General features: G+C 32.2%; 1 protein-coding gene and 1 non-coding gene across 2 annotated transcripts; both read left to right on the forward strand.

The window, feature by feature from the left end:
- Window positions 1–992: 992 nt before the first annotated feature.
- Window positions 993–1,111, forward strand: LOC134251220 (U5 spliceosomal RNA). The gene has a single exon (XR_009988687.1). It is a non-coding gene; the product is annotated as a U5 spliceosomal RNA (small nuclear RNA).
- A 5,699-nt stretch (window positions 1,112–6,810) lies between these two features.
- Window positions 6,811–18,593, forward strand: LOC134251219 (popeye domain-containing protein 3-like). Its single transcript, XM_062733606.1, has 7 exons — window positions 6,811–7,037; window positions 7,719–7,908; window positions 8,185–8,307; window positions 9,560–9,665; window positions 16,164–16,316; window positions 16,475–16,652; window positions 18,381–18,593. Exons 1-7 carry the CDS (start codon window positions 6,842–6,844, stop codon window positions 18,461–18,463), a joined length of 1,029 nt encoding a protein of 342 aa, XP_062589590.1. The 5' UTR covers window positions 6,811–6,841; the 3' UTR covers window positions 18,464–18,593.
- Window positions 18,594–20,453: the final 1,860 nt, after the last annotated feature.

Raw genomic sequence — 20,453 nt, forward strand, 5'->3', positions numbered from 1 at the left:
GAACTTACTTATGTGGAGAATTTTACCTATTATATTTTAATATTTGTTGTAAAATCAACATATTGTATTGATCATTTGGAAAATTGCAGATCAATTTGTTTGTCTTGCAAAAAAACTGCTTCGGCTTAGGCAATTTACACTTTTTAGATTTTTCAACCCATCGTATCCTATATTTCATGAAAATGTCGTTACAATTTTTCCCAATGTGTGATACAATTGTGTATATTTACATGACTGTATAACATCTTTTATGATTTATTCATTGTAATCGTAACTTACTATGCTATCCCCAATGCAATAGTGACATAAATATTTGTTTTGCAACTGCATTTGTACCTGCTTTTAGAAGAAAATGATGCTAAAAAAATCATTAAAAGTTTGAATTGGTTTACACTCACCAAAAGTGACGTCCGGGCTGTTAAATATAATGCTCCACTAAGAAGATTTTGGACCGGCTTTGATGGTGCCTCGGCGCTATATTTAGTTAGAATTTTCTCTCCATCCAGCAGACCCTCCCGTTGTGAAAGAAAACCATCATGTCACAGCTAATTTGAGATTGTGTATTGTTATCAGAAGAAAGAACATTGACTTCAAAAAACCGGACCACCACTAAGTTCATTCTCGCAAAACCTTTCTGAAATTGACAAGAAACCTAATAAGGTAAGTGATTCAGAATAAAGTGTCTCCCAGAGCAATTTCAGATTATTTTTAACGTTCCGATATTTTGTGTGTTTATTTCTAAAGAATTTAAAGGTCAGATAAGAATAAATGTTGAGTAAATATATTTTTTGTGATTCCAACAGGCTTTCAAAGGTCTAGGCAGAACTCCATTTCACAAATTATATGCATCTTGGTGAAAGTCACTTATCAATAGTCTCTCTTTCTCTCATACATCTACATAAATTCTGTAATATAAATTGCTCTTTTAAAACACTTAATTTGATCACGAGTGTGCATGTAACGATGTCTGCATGTTTGCTCCTATAGGGAAAATACTTTGGTTTCTCTTCAATTCACGATTATATTTTACGCCTTTTACTAAAGATATCCATGGAGAGGAACATAAATGAGTCTACAAACTTATTTTTAAAGTAGGTGAATGAAAACGTGGAACAAGCTGCTATGTGAAAGGCTAACCAAAACGAACAACATTTTCGGAAACACAATAATAAAGTCCATGGTATTCCTGAGACCCGGGAAGAAAATCCCCTGGTATTTGTTTGAATTGCTCTAGCAGAGGAAGGGGTAAACAATCAAAACACTGGTGATGTGGCCATTAACCGAATCCCCGGAAAGCTGGACGAACACAAACCTATAATTGTAAAATTTCTCAACATAGAATAAAAAATTCGTGTCGTGAAAAAGAGATCATTTATTAAAGGCTTAAAAAGGGTTGTTAGGTGACTGACGATGTAACAAAGGCAAACGTTGATCTTATGACTGAACTGAACAACGATCCCAGGATAAGTGCAGTCTGATATTTCAACGGCTCGATCTATGGACAATGTGAAACCAAACGCATGGGATTTGACAGTTTTGAAAACATCGACCGCAAAATGAAAAGCAAATAATTTGTCTTTTTAAAAACTTTTTGGTCCAATCGGTATCTACTTGACACTTACAAAGATAAGTAAACCATAAACAAAACATTTTAAAATTTTTCACACACGCACTGATAAACCTACAAGTATTTTTTTACACATTGAAATGTCTACAACATCTTTTGTCATGACAAAAAAGAGATCTAATATGATAAAAAAAAATGTATAGATTTTTAAGAGAATATGAATGACAAGGATTTACAACTGTCAGTAAACATAATTATATGTTATTAATTTTATTTTGAAATACATTTATTGTGGTAATACACAAAATCCAAAGGAAAGATTTTGAAAACGATTGAATTATATGCTATATGGGGAGGTTAATCTGATAGATAGCGAAAAGAGAAATGGCATAAGAAATATATGTGATAGATGTCAGTCGTGCATCCACACTTTAGCCAAAACAAATCGAGGCCTATTATTTTAGACCTAGATTTGACTTTACAAGAACTCACTTTGGTACAAGGCTGACCGTTTCCAATCTTTTAATATATATAAAGATGTGAAACCTTAAACTTAGAGTCCATGGAATGTTTACATTTTTTTTTTCTAATAACATCGATGTTCCGGAGGTCCGTGTTTTCTCTGCTCGTTTTATGTATTCTTTTATGGACTTAGATATTAAACACTGTTCGTTATCTCGATATCCGTATACCTGCTCCTGAGATGTATATTTTAAATGGAGGTTTGATCATAATTACTGTTCGTTATCGTCATCTTTCATTTATAAGAACGCTATAAAAAAATAACTGTAAATATAACTCTCCAAAACACTGCGATAAAGACTAACTTACTCTTGCACGAGGATTCTTGTTGGCTGTTCCTTCCTTCTGATAATGAATGTCCTCTCCAACACTGCAGTACTGTTTATGTATGTCAACGTTTTCGTAATTTTGATGGTTTTGAGAGTCATTCATGGATATGCTCACGCCCTCATAATACCCGGGCGGTAATGTCAGGGTTATCCTAACAGTTGTCACCATACCTACATAAAGCTCAGTTATGTTTCCTATGGTATATGCATCCAGTGCTGGATAGCTGGGCATGGAACCGCCTACAAAAATAAACATATTTCTATTGTTAGCTTCTTTTATCTATTTGTTCATAGCAAATGCCAATAGTAATTTAATATTTATTTAGTTATATTTTTGTCAAAAAGCTAAATTAATAAAACCCAGAAATTCGTTAGCGGATAAATTAATTATGTAAGAATATCAACGAACGAACAATTTCAAGTAAACATTCTGCAAATTCTATGGTCGAAACAATGACCTTGTTTGCCAGTGGAATTTGACTTTAGAAAACATTGACTAATGAATATCGAACAAATTTCTTAGTCAGATTTTTCACTCTGTGCTGTCAAGAAATTTTCCACAGTCTTGAGAAGTAGAGGACTACAGGTGTAAAATAATTTTTTACCATCTATTTTATAGCCTTTCTTTTGGAATTCATAAATAGAAATACTTTAGATGTAAATTTTTGAGTTATACATATACTTAAAATTAGGTGCTTAGACGATGAAGTATTTCTATTAATATTGATGAAATCTCTGCATTTTGTAAGAAAAAAATACAATATCACACGAGAATAGATCCGTTCTATGTGAGAATAACCCATTGTCTGATAAGAAAAATTAAAATTATAAATGAACTTTTTGGAATTAACATGATGAAGCGGAGGTTGGATGAAAATTATAGCATTAACACACTTTTATCAGACTATATATTTTACTATATATTTCAAATATAATTTGTTATTTCAAATAGATAATGCATTTATTTATTAAAAAGTTTATCATTGACACTTTTTTGCGTTTTTTTTTAAAATATCAACTGCTCGACATATGAAAGGCTTGGTGGTGTAAAGAGAAAAAACAAATGATTGAATCGATGAAAATATTGTAATAAAGCCTCAGTTATCTAGACAGTACTAATCTATTTGTCTGATCTTCCGAAAGAAATCTATAGAGGTAAAATTAACGACTTTTGTACACTTTTCAAAGGAAAGTAATCAAAATCCCTTCATTCGAATTCTTTTTATTGTCCAGTTTATTTCACGAATATTAATTTCCTTCAAACATTCAATATCTTACCAAACCATTCTAGAAACTTTTTATATGCCCTTTATAACTTGTGTAAAAAACACTTAATTAAAATAAGATGAACTCTTATTTGTTTTTTGTTTTTGTTTTTTATTTAATTTCAAATTTATGAATTGTATGCGTCTTAAACATTTTACAATTTAGTTTTTAGAGATCTGCCTTCACTTCACAATCAATTAATCTTTAGAGTGGAATGGGTTAGATAATTCTTTATTGTTCTAATTTTTCTTAAATCTCTAGTAATGAAAAACAAAGGACCTGCAAAATTGTCTCGATATCAACGTTAGTAGTTTAATCTGTAAGAAAAATTCATCAAAGATTTTTGAAAGCGAATTCATGAGAAACATATTGAAAGTTTTCACAAAAGCAAGAAATACAAAATCATTTTTTGTAAACTGGCCTAAAAATCTAAAGTATACATTTATTATTAAAAAATATATTTCAGACTATTTCCTTAGGCTTTAAGAATAGATTAAAGGCAATATTTTCATTATTTGCTTTGCACAGAACAAAACCCAACAACATGCAATATCCATTAACTCCTAACACTAGAACTAAATCCAATCATAAAAACGTTCGATGTAATAAGACTGTGTTCTAAAAATGTGTTAGTTGATATGAAAATATTTTTTTTTCTGCCTACAACTCCATTTTTACAAATTTTAAAGTGAAAATTTTAATAATATAGCAATTGCAAATAAAAAAAAAAAACACATCAAATAAAATTTAAAGTCTGCAATTTCAATTATGAGTTTAATCGTACGTTTCGAAGTTTAAATGCATATTTTTTTATGATTGTGTTATAAATGTCATAAAAGTTTTAATTAAAAAAATGAAAATCAACATACCCTTATCCATTATGAAGAAGCAATTTGAAAGAAGAAAGCGAAGTATGACATGCATATCTGTCCTCTTTAAAAACATAAGAAGCTGTTATTGTTTGTAATACATTAAAATATACTTGACACAACTGACCTGTTTTATGACAAATTGAAATAAAACAATAAATAATTTGATTGCATCTTATTGATTTTGATTATTTTTGTGTTCATCTTGAAATTATCAACACTAATCCTCTGAATTATTTATCCTCATATTTCACTTGACACCGTGTATGAAATATTTGTAAGTCTTTATTAGTGCATTATATAATTAGTGCATAGAAGTCGAAGATGGGAGTCTTAAAACACTTGGTAGAAAGTTGTTAATTGACAGTTATTATAGCCAAATATAGTAGTTAACTTCATGTCTTCTTTCTTTATTCTTTAAGCCAAAGGCTCATCAGATTTTATACAGCACACAAACATGATAAAGAGTATAGAATAAATATTATATACAAAAGTACACAAAGAATATAAATATCAACAGTAGTTACAAATTAGACTTTCGTAGAGCTGTAGCTTTATATAAAAATTTTCCTAAATTAGACAACTCATTTACATTTCGACTACTCATCAAACTTACAACTTTAAATAAACTTTGTTTGACATAATAATACTTCTTAATGTACATACTTCTCAGATTTTCATAAAATGAACATTTTAATATGAAATGAAATTCAACTTCAATATCAATATACTGTAAATGAGCGTAGTGTGCAAATTCTTTGATATCGAAGTGTATTTTTATATCTACCACTTTCATTTTTTAATTGGTGGTTTGATAATCTAATCTTGGTGAGCATTCTCTTTTATCTATCATCAATAGGTTTTGTTAAATATCTTTGTAATACAAAATTATTTACAACGTACTGGTACAATTGTTTTTTTGAAGATGCAGTTACAAATGAAAAAATATTTTGTCTATAAACATCAGTCATCCTTTGCTCAATTATTTTATATGTACAATTATCAACAATGTTGGAATCCCATAAATAGTTCAAACCTAGTCTCCCCAACTCTTCTTCAATACACAAAATCAAATTCTCGTTACGTAAAACCATATCTTCATAATAGGCCCTAAGAATACAATTATCAGTCCCTCTTAACTTGAGCAAGTATTTAAAAAAAATTAATTTCATTTTTGTGCTAGTTGATATCTTCCCAATTCGCAATATACGAATTTATTGACTGTTTTCTGACCCACCCCTAAAGCTCTTTTACAATATTTATGATGGATTTTTTTCAATATCAGTAGCTTTTGCCATCCTCATACGTCTGATGCGTATAAAAGTACAGTACTTACGTAAGTATCAAAAACAGATAACTGTGTTTCAGCATTGAATGCATGTGCTTTTAATGAATTAGAAATAGCAAATGAAGCTTTTCTACCTTGCTCTGCAGCGTGTTTTTTGAGTTCTCAAAAATTTTCCATTGTAATTAAATGGCATTGCAAGATGATTAAAATCGTCAACAATATCAACTATATCGTTACTATAAGTTCATTTTCATTCATATGTATAGGGCAGCCCGGTCCTCTGGGCTGCAGTAAAATTTCCATAACATGTATTTAGTAAAGTCTTTTGAATCAATCAATGAATGAATGTATGAAAAATTGTAAGTTAAAACGATATGAAACGTTTCCCTTCTTCAGCAATTTAAGTATGAAATTTAACGTTATGTATCACATAAAGGTAAATAATAAAAACTGGGAGAGAAGAATCTATCATTACTCTGGAAGAGTGATCTCTCTTCAAAGAAAAAAAATCACTAGAATGCTTACAATACAATATAGAGTTTGTTTCCCTTTGAAATGTTGATCTGCTTACAAGTTCTGTTATTGATTGGGAGGACGGATACTCGCCATTTTATTTTTGATACAGCAGACGTTAGATAATATATTTACTGCAGGTCAGCATAATATTTTATTTATACAGCTCTTTCTTTTCTTTAAGAACATATTTATACACTTTGAAAGTTTTACATGTCGGACTTGAATGTGAGAGAATATAAACAAATAAAAACAATTGATAATAGAAACATAAATGAAATTTAAAATACAGTTTTGTGCAAAATATGATGACATTCATTTTTGTAAGATAATGTTCAAAATAATACGACCTAAGAGAATTTCTTAAACTTTAAAATGCAATGTGTTTCTTTAATACTATGTCTTCTAGAGTCTACATTATCCCTAGTTTATCTAATGTACATTTCTACTCTACAGATTATTGATAGAAACATAATATCTTCAAAAAATGACACTTCACGAAGCCACTGGAAATGTCTCGCTGGACTGGCCTTCATTAAACTTCTCCCAGTCAGAAGATGGTTGCCATTGGGTGGTACCTCAACATTACCTGTTTCAGATGGCTAACAGCGTGTTGCTTGGAGCCCTGGCAAGTCCTGCTTCTAAACATGGAACACTCTTCATGCATTCATGCTTTGTTCTAGGTAGACATATATTTGTATATGTTACAACATAAACTGTTATTCTAAATATATTTCTGAGAAAAAAAATAAACCTATCTTGATCATTGATAAGAAATTAATTTCATCAACTAGAAATAGAAAAAAAGAAATGTGAAATTCATGGTTGTGATAGGATGAAAGGTAATTTTGCAAAAAAAATTACATTCAAGCAAAGCAAAAGCAGAGAAAGAGGGGACTTTCAAAAATATCATAAGTAGAATCAATTGCCATGGAGGAATAACGATAGGTCTTTGTTTTTAAGATTCAGTAAAAAAACCCTTCTGCTTACTAATATAAATTGCTGCTTTAAATCTTATGATTTTTCAAAAGGAATGTTTTTAAACGATTAAAATGAATAATAAAGATAACATAGCTTGCAGGACAATATTGTAAAAGAAACACCTCAAAATTGCACGTTTATAAAAGAATAAATAAAACTTTTATATCATTAAAACTTATTAATCATATCATAACATCGAAGTAACCACTCAACAGGGGATGCTTACACCTTCTAAATAGCTAGACACTAGATCCTATACCTCGGAATTTCCATGGGACCTCGTTTGATGTCCTCACAAACTTGTTTGATTATACTTTTTTTGAGATTGATCAGTGTTTGCTTTCGCCAAATTTTACATTTTACACAGAATGAAGTATTTTTAGGCTTCTTGCTGTTGTCCATTTGGTCATGGGTAATACTGTGCGCTCCCGATTACTTCTCCTGGAATTTCAGCTTTATGGTGATAAATGCTGTTCAGGCCCTAGTTATTCTGTACAACATCAGACCTGTCAAATTCTGTGATGATCTGGAAGATGTTTACGTCACGGTGTTTCAGCCTCTTAGAGTCCCCAGGTAAGATTCTATCAAATGCAAATTGCAACATGATTATGCATTCAAGATAACTTCCTTGTTATGCGAAAAATTAAAAATCTTAAAAACTCCAATGAAGTTTGTAGAAATCATATACATGTAGTTCTTGTAGTCAAAATACCAGTTTTTCTTCTCTATTTACATTCAATTTTTCTTTCAAATAAATAAAGTCAAAATTGACTAGAATCAACTAGAAATTCTATGAGTTTTATGAAATTAGATATAAACAAGATCTAACAGTGTTAATATATACTTTAGGCATCTCTATAAGAAGCTGGTCTCTCCTGACTACTGCACCCTAGGAATGCTTCACGAAGGGGAAGTTTATGCCAGTCAGGGGATAAGTAAAATAGACAGACTGGGTCTACTTATAGCTGGAAGGTAATTAATAAAGAAAATAGACGATGTCTCCTTATAGCTGGAAGATGATTGAAAAAATGAACAGATTATGTCTACTTATAACTTGACGGTAGGTGATAAAACAGACGGACTTGATCTAATTCAATTTCACTTCCTTTATTGCAAAAGACATACGTCTTATAGCATTAATACAATATATAAGCAAAGGAAATAATTGCAAATTATGGTTGGAAAGTAAATGACGAAGTAGACGGACCCGGTCTACTTATAGCTGGAAAGTATGTAGTTAAACATAAAGACTTGATCTACCTTTAGATAACAAGTTAATAATTAAACAGACAAACTTGGTCTACTTATAGTTTGAAAGTAAATGGTTAAATAGACAGACGAGGTCTACTTATAGACTAGAGTGTAAGGGATAAAATAGGCTGATTAGGTCTACCATTCTCCAAGAAAATTAGAATATTAGACATACTAGGAATACTCTCGTAACCAGAAAGTTTAAATAACAGAAATAAAGTCTTTCACACTCCAGGATCACCACTGCTAACGAACGACTTAATACATGTACGGTATCCTTTTTTTGTAAATTGAAAATTTTCCTAAAAGTACAGTATATCTAATTTGACATTTTTCGATATAATGTAATTGAAAAAAAAACATTCTCTCCTTGCAAGGCAATTCTATATATTTGAGCATGAACTGAAAGAAATTGCGAAAAATGAAAAAAAAAATAATTTGATAAAAATAAGGCTTACAGGTTAGACCGGTTACATGGAATATTTATTCCTCTAAGATTACAGAGATCTGTGTTTCTGGCCTGTTTGCAGATTTCTATTTGCCCCCTCCCCTCCTCCGTACCAAATTGATCGATTTTTGCTCTTTCCTCTTTTAAAAAACCCTACAGTAAATCTTTATATTACATCAGTTTCCGTAGGCCTTGAGATATTTTCCTTTCTTATAACCACACAAAATCCTATGAGCATCCGTTAGCACATGTAAAGTGCTTAATACGCAAAGGTTTATACTTCTCTCACGAAATTAACATAATAATTTAGATTTGCAAATAATAATGAAGTGTTCCCCATTTCTGTGGCAGGCGCTACATTATAAAAACTATTAAATTTACAATTTATACATAACGTTCAATTAGAGTGACTTTAGGTACTACATCTTTTGTTGAAAACAACCCTTCACTATGAGATATATTTATTGATGCTATAATAGAATGTCGGTGTATCAGTATAATCTAATTGAGTCCTTTCCTTGATAGGATGTCAGTGTATAGTAGTCATCAGGAACTTCATCAAGTCCAGGCTAAGGAATTCATAGATTCTCCGGAATTCGAATCAGCCATATCTGGAGACGACAAATATCAGGCGAGTTGATATATTTTTTCACTGATGATACAAATAGTAAGATAATCTGTCTGTTCTTTCTATTCTCACGGTTTTTTGAAAATCATGGGAAAGTATTTCAATAAGATTTCAAAGAATATGAAGAAATAAATGAAAAAAAGATGTGTTTGTGAAGCATTGTGCGCCCAGTGGCAACAAAGTTCGAAAAACCAAATTTTAGCATATAAGTCACAGTCAAAGTCACAGGGTATCCTTGGTTTCATTTGAAAGCATTTAATTAGTTGATAATGCATATCAAATATAAAGTCTCCCTCTTATATCGAAAGTTCGAAAATACTTTTTTTAGTACTTTAGTACTTAGTATTTTTTTTTTTTACTATTTTCTGACCTTGATGCCAGTTGAAAATGCTTCTCTAGTGGAGTATGCATGCCAAATATGAAGTCGCTATCTCATATGGTTCAAGCGTTATAGTGTCACCCGCTAGGCAGAGTGGTTAGAGCGTCTGCTATAGAGTCCCGAACTAAGGAGTCAATCCTTTCCTTGCGGGTTCGAATCCCACTGTGGGACGTGCAGACCCGTTTTTCGGATGAGACTTTATAAACCAAAGTCCCGTGTTGCAGTAGATGCTGGCAAGAAAAAAATTCCTCCCTGCTTAATGGCCCTGAGTACCCAGTATAAGACAAAATCTGAAGCTCTATACAGGCAAGTCGTGGCGTCCCCATTTGAGTGAAAATCTCGAGAGGGGTGTTAAACAATATATAATCAATTAATCAATCAAACATTACGCCGAAAATTCGAAAAAAACTTTTTTCTAGTAAAAAGTTCATAGTCAGGGTCACAAGGTCATTTACTTTGGTATCAGTTGAAAGTGCTGAAATTTTGGCGCACGCATACACATATATCAAATATGAAGTCTCTATCTCTCACAGTTCAAAAGTTGTGGCGAAGGTTAAAGTTGACAACAGATAAAAACACAGACAAATAGATAAACAGACAAACAGACAGAAAAACAAACAGACAGCAAAAAACAATATATACCCCGAATCTATCGATTTGGTTATAATAAAAATAGATTTATAATATGATATTCTAAATCTCAACAGCGTCATTTGCATCAAACACACTTCCAAGCAACAAGAAAGAAGAACAAATAAAAATATCTCTTAACGTCTGCTAAACTGAACACAATATATTTCCAATTCTAAATTTTCTCTCATTGATAACTCTTTGAAAATAGAGGGGTTAATTTCTTAATAATTTTGCCGGAATGTACCGTATATTATTTTTTTTGGCGTGTTAGAAATTTTGCGAAAAAGGGGTAGATTAGTACAGTTTATATTTCGCGTAATTATTTTTTATGTTTGAAGATTTTTTTTGGTTTAAAATGGTAATATTTTTATGTCACATTATAGCTGACATAATTTCTGTGTGATTTATATTTTGCAAATCAAAAATGATCGAAAAAAAATGCGAAAAATAGATCATCGCGAAAAAAACCGGATACACGGTAAATTAGGCAGGTCGATAAGCCAGAAGCTAAGAAGACCTAATATGCATGCAAAGCTCGTGTGCATCTGTCTCTGTGTCTGACGCTAAGGAGGCCAAATATGCATGTATGTTTGACGTCAGTGGGCGGAACTTTTGAAAATGCCATTGGAGTCCTCTTGTAATTTAAATCAATGTCTACATTTTGAAAGTCTTAATCTACAATTTTATTTCACAATAAAATGGAAATACTGTCTAGTTAGTATAGTACGCCAGGGACATCAACGATTGTGGGAAACATGGGATATTTTATGCATAACGGACTTCGCCCGTTCATAACTCATAAATCTATAATTTAGAAGTGAATTCAATCTTATTTGCTGACAAGGTCATTGCATCGACCATAGAACTTCCGAAATTAGTATTTCTAATGAGACTGATGATACTCCTATTTCATCAATCTCTGATCCATTGGGAAGAATTTGTATTTTTTGAAAAGTTAATTATCTGCCAAGCAATTTCGTTAATGACGCCGTCGTGTTTGTGGAAAATTATCTCCATGTTTCAATAATCTTTATAACACTGCGTAATTTATTTGCGATGTCATAATTAGGGAGGTTTTGTGAAACTAAAGGAATTACGATCCTGTGGCAAGCAACCATGCTCTGGTTTTATTTTTTGCATTTAAATATTACACAATCATTAACTAAATAAGGGGTTGGAAACGAATAAGAATCAGGTGTCAAGGATGGGGAGGCACACCTATTGACCGGTCCCTCGCCGATAACCGTGTGAATTGATAGAAAAACATTTAGATACTATAAAACAATTGCATATCATACCACGTTATAAATCTTGATTGAATGCAGTGAAATAGTTGGGATTTGGTTTTTAATTCGGTTTGGGGTAGGGTGATTAATTTCTATTTATCGCATTAAACGGGGTATGTAAACATTGGTCAAGACTACAAGGATCTTTCAGGAAACATTCTAGATAATGAACAGTATTCAAGATCAAACGTCCATAAAACAAGACAAAACAGAATAAGAGAGATACGCATACATGTACCTCCAACACATCAGAGGTCGGATCAGGCGTCATGGAGGAGGCATCCCCTGCCGGCCGGTCACACGCGCTGTGTGTTCCTTGTCATGATCGGGAAATGACGGAAAAATCTGTCGTCAAATCAGTGTATAAATAATGGATTAACAATAACAATGAAAAACGTCAGTCAGCATTTGATACATTCAAAACAGAGATTTCATGTGACGGTAGACGTTGACATTATGGAGAATTCAAAGTATATAAGAGTCAAAAAGTCACAATTGGAAGCCTCAGTGGGTGTATGGCAAAGTATTATCTAGAGAGAAGTAAAAAAATGAATAACACGTAAACAATATTCAATCAACCAACCATCACGTTTCAAACTTAAAGTGAAGCAGGACAAGTGTAGTATGACTCATAAGAAAGATAACGTTATAGTCGCTGTTGATGTTCATGCTAAACATTGTAGAAATCAACATTTCTTGTATATTTATACCCACCGCTTGAAAAATCGGGAGGGTATATAGAAATTGTATAGGTATGTCCGTCTGGCTGTCTGTACGTCCGTCGTCTGTTACGCTTTGGAATACCCACCTCTTATCCGCAAATCTTCTCATACCAATGAATAAATATCAATGAGATTTCCAAAGAATCTTTGATATCATACATTTATTAACTGTGTTCGCCGTTAACATGCGTTTCACTACATGAATTTTGCGTTAATACATAACAATGAAGTCAACAAGTAGATGATATATGACAAAAAAAATGGTTGACACATTCTTACTTGAGCATCGAACGGCTGCAAAGTTTAATCAATAATTTGGGAATACCTTTTCAGTAGCATATAATAATTTGTACAAGAATTATGAGGATAAAAGACTTACCAAAGCATTCGATTATTAACTGGATAGGCTGTTTTGAGGAAGGAGGATGGTTTAATTGACATTCGCCCAGCGAAAGCATGCAGAGAAGGAGATGTGTTCTTAGTTGAGCAATTTGTAATGAAAGATCGCCAAAGACAGCTAGAAAAAAAAATGATTATCGTAAGATTTATACAATTTTTCAATACCTAATATTTGGTTTACTATAGATTTTAACACATTAGGTATGATCTATAATCATATTTAATAAAAGCTGATCCTACGACAGAATTTACTCTGATTGTGTTGGTCATCGTGCTCTTTCTGGGAAAGGACATGCTTATCCACTGATCCTATTTCTAAGATGTGATCATTTCTGGCAACATGTTACGTGACCGCTTGGATCAGTTGATTCGCGCGTGGCCAGAACGTATGCAGGTGTACAGTGGCTGCAACATACACGAACAATCACGTTACAAGAACGATTCCGCACGATTAACGCACGATTAAACCTGTTACACGAACGATCCTTCACGCACACGATTGCTAACACAAACGCACGATTCTTCACTCAAAATAGTTCAAAATATTTAGGAATCGATATTTTCAAAACGAAATACGGCCTAATACTAATTTAATATTTCAAAGAATTATCAATATTATTTCATAGACTTTCAAAAAATAAACGGAAATGGATATCTCTGTAGCTTAATACATGTTAGACTTAATATTTAAGATTATAAATAATTATTAAGATAATTCTCCGACCAAAAAACGTATGGATTTTTTGTTCTATCAGAAGATGTACATGTATGTGGGTCGTATAATTGATTGAATTGGATTTCATGATATGCAGAAATGGGGATACGATTGAAAAAAAAAATGGCAGCATGGAATGACTGAAATTACAAATTATATCCGTATGTTTCCATTGATTCAATGTTTGTTAATCTCTAAAAATGAACTTGCTACAGTGACTTATTTAACCTTTTTATTTGCAGAAATCTAAAAATTAATTAATTAAAAAGCTCAAGTGATAAACACATATAATCAAAACCCCCAAAAATCATGTCGTGTGCATGTATATTCGTCGACTAAATATTTATGTAAGCGTTGAGGAAATGTTTATTAATTTGTAAATATATTTATTTTTGATGGATTGATTTCAAAATTATTTTGACCACAATTAGCAGTAAATAATAATGAAAATCAGATTTAAAAAAGCGTTGATGATCCAAGTACTGTTAATCACAACATTGATCACGCCATTTGACGAGAACTTAATATTGTACGACCTAATATATTGCTTGTTTACGAGCTATAATTAGTTCGTTCTGCATTCAATTATGTACATTTTATTTGGATTTAAATAAAAAAAAAAAAAGGGGAAATGCTAATTTTACAAATAACATTCCGATAAAAACTTACAAAACGAAATTTACACGATTCGAAACGCACGATCTCGCACGATTAAAACCGCAAACGATTGAGTTTGATACACGCACGATTTTGCACGCGACACGAACGATCACGCACGATACACGAACGATTCTACACGATTGGTTTGTCAACAATAACGTTGCATCCACTGTACATTAAAATCAGAGAAATACTTAAAAAGAATAATGAACACTGAAATATAATTTTGGTTATTTTATTGAATTTATTTAACACGTTCAAAAACGTTTTGATAATCCTTCGTTTCTTTTTAAAATGACTTCTTTTAAGATTTTACATTGGATAAATATTTTTGTATTGATATTTAATAGGTAAAGCAAAATTCTAGATCCCACATCTATATTTTTCTTGTTTGACAATTTTCTATTTATTGCATTATAAAAGGATTATTTTTATCATTTCTTGTTTTGTTTCATTCATTTACTGTAATACGTGACAAAAATAAAAGGTTACAAATTCGAACATCTATTCAAATACAATAAAATGAGCAAGTTGCTCTAAATCATCGAGCATTACCGATTCTCTAGATGCTAAATTTGGTTAATCGTATTTGAATATCGTGTTGTGTCAAATACACAGACGAAACCAATACATTAAAGGCTAGACAAACGGCACGCTAACAATATCCTGAGAATATGCCATTAGCACCGGAGAGATCATCAACTTAGCCGCTTATATCGATTTCTTATTAGCGCCACTTCCAGGCCTTCTAATCTCTCCTAGTTTATTGATATCAGCATCTGCATGTTCACTTAGGATACATTTATGTTGCAATTTACATCATTACAAATATGAAAAATACATAGTCTCTTTTCGTGGACTGATGTTATGTTCTATTTATTGTCAATGTATCCATTGAACCTAAAAACATGAATAAAGCATGAAATTAGAAGATGGTAAATTTTTAAATCTCTTTCAAGATATCTAGATTATCCATATCTTTTTTTCTCTTATGATTTATTTTTTGAACAGATGTTCAGAACTTTGCTTTGTCTGGATTCAATCATGTCTATTTTGGCATGTTGTTACATTTTTACCTTTGCAAAATCACATGGAGAACAAAACGTGAATAATTCCATATAAATCGTAAAATCTTTTTAAATAGATTATTATCATTATACCTCTAATGATTTTCCCTATTTAAAATTAAGTCATTAGATCTAAACAGTTCCCTAGAAATCGCTGTGAATCGGCCTATCCCTGTGCGTTAGTTTTGTTTATGAGCTTATCCCTCGGCCGAAGGCTAATCATGCTAATTCGCGGATATAGATTCTCATTGTGGTGTTATAATAGAGCGAGGCAAAAACACAATGCTTCGTGACGTATTTCACATAAGAAAACGCAACAAAATAAGACGTAGACAACAAGCAACATGCAATGATTGCATTAGAATTAGGTAATGTCTGTCTTCATATTTGCTATTTGCGACGAATAATGATAAGTTAATCTGTGAATGATTATTTTGTTAAAGGTGATCTTTACAATTCAAATTTGTATCGGTTAAAAAAAAAACAGTTATAGTACATCATTGAGGGAATATCCCTCGATCAGGACTATTTCCATCGGTGATTGAACCTTGGGAAATATTCGTGGTCTTGGGGAACTGGAATCTTGCTAACTCACTCAATGAAATACTTTAACTGTATTCTAAACATTTTGGTCTTTTAGGTGTCAATAGTTGCTGTTTCGACATGTCGGTACATATTCTGGCAGCGGAGCGGTTTGGAGTACCTGTTGATTAAGGAGCCTTACCTTGCTAGCCTTTTGAGGGCGGTCTTGGGAAGAGATATCACCAACAAGTTATACTCCATTAATGACAAGGTAACATTAAAGTTTTATTTCATGTTTTTTTTTATTCCATCGTAAAAAAACCCGATTTGAAGATTTGATGATAATAAAAGAAGTACAAATAGGATGATTTTTAGTGTGTTTACAAGAAGGAAAATACATGTATCAAATTGTCCTTTTCAATTATATAGCTTGTCAAGAATAAAGGATCCCGAATGGACATACGACTTCCGAGTATCTCAGCTGTGGCGCGAGGGCGGCACTGTCATGATGACGTCATTGAAAAGGGCATAGAACGGAAAACTTCTCTGTATGGGACAAAGCTTGGGGACACACTGGGACATATTGAGCGGGAAGAATCTTCAGAAGGTATTAATATAGATTATTAATATAGATAAAAACGGAATATAAGACACACGTAGGTGTTGAAAAGTGAGAGTGAGGAGAATGGAATGGAGAAGAGAGAGGAAGTGTCTGGGGGAGGGGAGGTGAATCACATATATTCAAGGTATTCAGAATACTGTAAAATCACATATGTTCAAGGTGTCAGATTTTCATGGTTTAAGGAAAATACATTGGTTCATGGGAATTTGATTTCTTGTTAAAAAATTGTTTGTGAAAAATCACATTTCATGGTGGACATTAATACCTTGAAAGCCATGAAAATTAAACCCCCGGGAAAAAATATGATTTCACAGTATTAAAAATAAAATGGTGTGCAGTATATAAGGTAAATGCCTGTTATATCGTATTTCTTTCTTTTTTTTTTGTTGCATATTTTACTTATGGTCTGTTTTGCAGAAGAATAATATTCATTAGAATCAAATGAACTGTAAAATATGAAACAATTACGGATATCCTATGCCTTTAAGTATGACACATTTAATTGTAAATCTTAGATAACATTGCATTTTAAAGCCTAGATCGTCTGCATGAGTAATAATGCATTTAGAAATTAAAAATGTAGACTAGACGGTAGTTCTTTAATTATCAGCTGAAAAAAGATTCTTTGATCTGGTATAGATGTAATAAAATACGACCGAGAAATTCATATTTTTTTTTATTGCACTTTGACAGTCTCAATGCCATAATGCTTTAGAATTTTAATAAAACATAATTTTAAAGGGATGAAAGTAAAATTCATAATAGTAATAGCTAATTACAATTAAATAAAAAGTCAAGTAAAAAAAAAAGCTAATTCAGAGAACATGTGGATCATGCGTAAGAAAAAAGGAAGAGTATCCACAGATCTAAGGGGATGTCAAAGGAGGATACTTTAAGAAGGGCTATAAGGAGTAATAGTATAGAATTTTTTATATCAAGAGCTTAAAAGCTTCTTTGGATATCGCCCGAAAATGAAATCTTAAACAAACACAGAATTTATGATTTTATGTTTGATGTTGACCTTCGACTTTTGGACCTTTAATGGCGTTTAGTCATTCTTACAATCATAAAAAAATGCTGTGGGGAAAGACCATTTAAAAGCAATTGATTTTAAAAATATATTCTTATTGGTTTGCTTATATTTGCACATTACGTCGTGTAACCAATGGCCCGAATTTTATTCAAACTCTTTTATGTCAAGGGTGAGTGTTGGGTTTAGAAATTACAAAAGCATGACATTTTGAAGGTGTGCAAACACTGTAAAGACACATATACACTTATAAATAGAAAATTCCCAAGTAGTTAAATTCATATATTTTCTAATATCAGAATATTTTTACTTGGAAAACTTAAATGGTGACGTCGTATGAATCTTTCAATCTATCATGTTTGATTTTATGTCACAAGAGCTTGAATTATATGCACTTACATTCATAGCATGATGACATGTAACCATACTTGTAAATAATGCATTTCCTTAGTCATGTGTATTTTGCTTATTCGAAATCTTACCTTCTTACTCTATGTTCTTTGTGTATGAAATTTACTAGACTTTTTAAACATGATATCCAGTACATGTGGCTAATTTTGAGGCTTCATTTTTGGCTAAATACGCTCAAAACCAAAACTAAATGGACTTGACAAGAAATTGTCGAAAAATATATAGTTCTTCATTGTGGGGTAATTTTTTTTTTAATTTCAATTGTTTTCAAGGGCAAACAGATGTTACTGAGAAAACCGAACTACTGAATGGAGTAAAGGATCATCAGAGTAAAAGATTTGCTGAAAAAACATGATCGAGCACTGCTTTTTGATGAAAAATTCCAGAATCCAATGTGTCTAGTCAAGATAATTGCCACTTTGATTAAGAATTTAACTGTAATAAAGATTAAGAATTTAACTGTAATAAAAATATTTATATCTCTTTATTGGAATTTTTTTTCTCTCTCTATCTCTCTCTCTTACTGAGTGCTTTTGCATAGGCGTTGGAACCAAGATGCTTGGGGGGGGGGGGGGGGGGGGGGCTTGGCCACCTCTTTTTTTGCAGATGTACATAACATAGGCATTGGAAATTGGAGTCCATCTTTATTTTGTAGGTTTAGCCCCCCCCCCCCCCCCTTTCAATTTGCTTCCGACGCCTATGTTTTGTACATCACACATGGTGGCCGCCCGCATGGAGCAGTTATAAGAGCGTGTGCTCTAGAGTTGCAAAGTAAGGATTTAATCCTTACATCGAGGGTTCGAAGTTGGATGTGGAGGCCGGTCTTTGGGATGACACAGCAATATAACCATGCAAGTAGTGGCTTCTCCACATGAATGAAAAAATATGGAGAGAAACGTTAAACAATATCGTCTATTCAACCCATCGATTATCTTTCATTGTACAGTAGGGGACACTTAACAGCTGCTTTATAACTAATTAGTAAAGTCACTCTACCACTATGCAATCCCACAATTCTCTGGAATGATTAAATCTTTGTCATATTCGTTTCAATCATTGTGAAATGCCTAATGTCCAACACAAAATATAAAATTCCCGGAATTCATATAATTTATTGATATGAAAACAATGCGACAAATAATGTGCCAGACTAATTGCTCTAAATTCTGTTTACTCTGAGACGTGTTTATTGGCATATGTCAGAATGTATTTATTAAACTTGTTTTGATTGTTGAGGTATACTGCATTGATTAAGTTTGTCATTAATAGAAAACGGAACTGGTGTTCAGTTCAAAAGATATTTTATTTATTTGTTTGTATGTTGTTTAAAGTCCTTCTCGAGCATTTTTCAATCGTATGTAAACACCACAACTTGCCAGTGGAGAGCTGTAAAGAAACACGCACGCTAACTCTCGATTCCCCCCTACATTTTGGAACCATTTAATTCAACATGAATAACAATTTGGCCATAAAATCTTTGTTTAATACAAAGAACAGTTCAATGGTAATTGATAAATCGTCTTAATACCAGCGCTAAACAGTAAATTATCCATAATTCCAGCTCTTGAAAAAAGGGGGGTATACGATATTTTCCATTGAAATCGGAGTTTCAAGCATCACCGTATTTTTAAATAGTCTTGGATGTGATTAAATGTTCCTTATATCTTTTCTTATGTTTTAGGCAAATAAATAAAACATAAATATTTCAATAAAATATAATGTTTCAGTTGTATATCGCTTTAAAATTGGTGGAAAATAAGCATTTTTATCGTTTTTTGTCAATAAACATATGTTCCCCCCAGTGTCACACAGAAAGCTTTGGTATGAATTTGTGAAATAACATTCAATATTACCTGTAAAAAGGAATTTTTGAGACACGGGTGGGGCCAGATGTTTTTAAAATATTTTCCGTTTTCCGTTGATTTTTTAGTGAAAAACACAAGTTTTACCAAAATTTTAGAGTTATCTCTCTTTGTTTTCCCAAATAAGTAATGTGTAATGAAAATCCACATAATAAGCTATGAAAAATATTAAAAATTCATCGAATATGTTAACTTTTGAAAATTGACTTGGAGGTAGGCGTGAGAACAATACTATCGTTCGCAGTTCTTTTGTCCTATACTCGACCTACGGACATTGAGCACCTACTGCGACTCGGGACCTCTCGGTTAACACAGTCTCAGCCAAAGAACCACTCACCACGTCTAACTACTGGGAAATTCACTCTGAAATACACTGTGAAATACATTTTGAAACACAATGAAATCTATCCGACTAAACCTAAACTAACAATCTTTTAATTATATGACGGAGAGAAATGAAATCACACTACGGGTGTTATTCTT

The sequence above is a fragment of the Saccostrea cucullata genome, unplaced genomic scaffold, assembly GCF_032062105.1.
Source record: "Saccostrea cucullata isolate Sc308-1 unplaced genomic scaffold, CSIRO_AGI_Scuc_v1 ctg1763, whole genome shotgun sequence".
In the NCBI taxonomy this organism is placed as follows: Eukaryota; Metazoa; Mollusca; class Bivalvia; order Ostreida; family Ostreidae; genus Saccostrea; species Saccostrea cuccullata.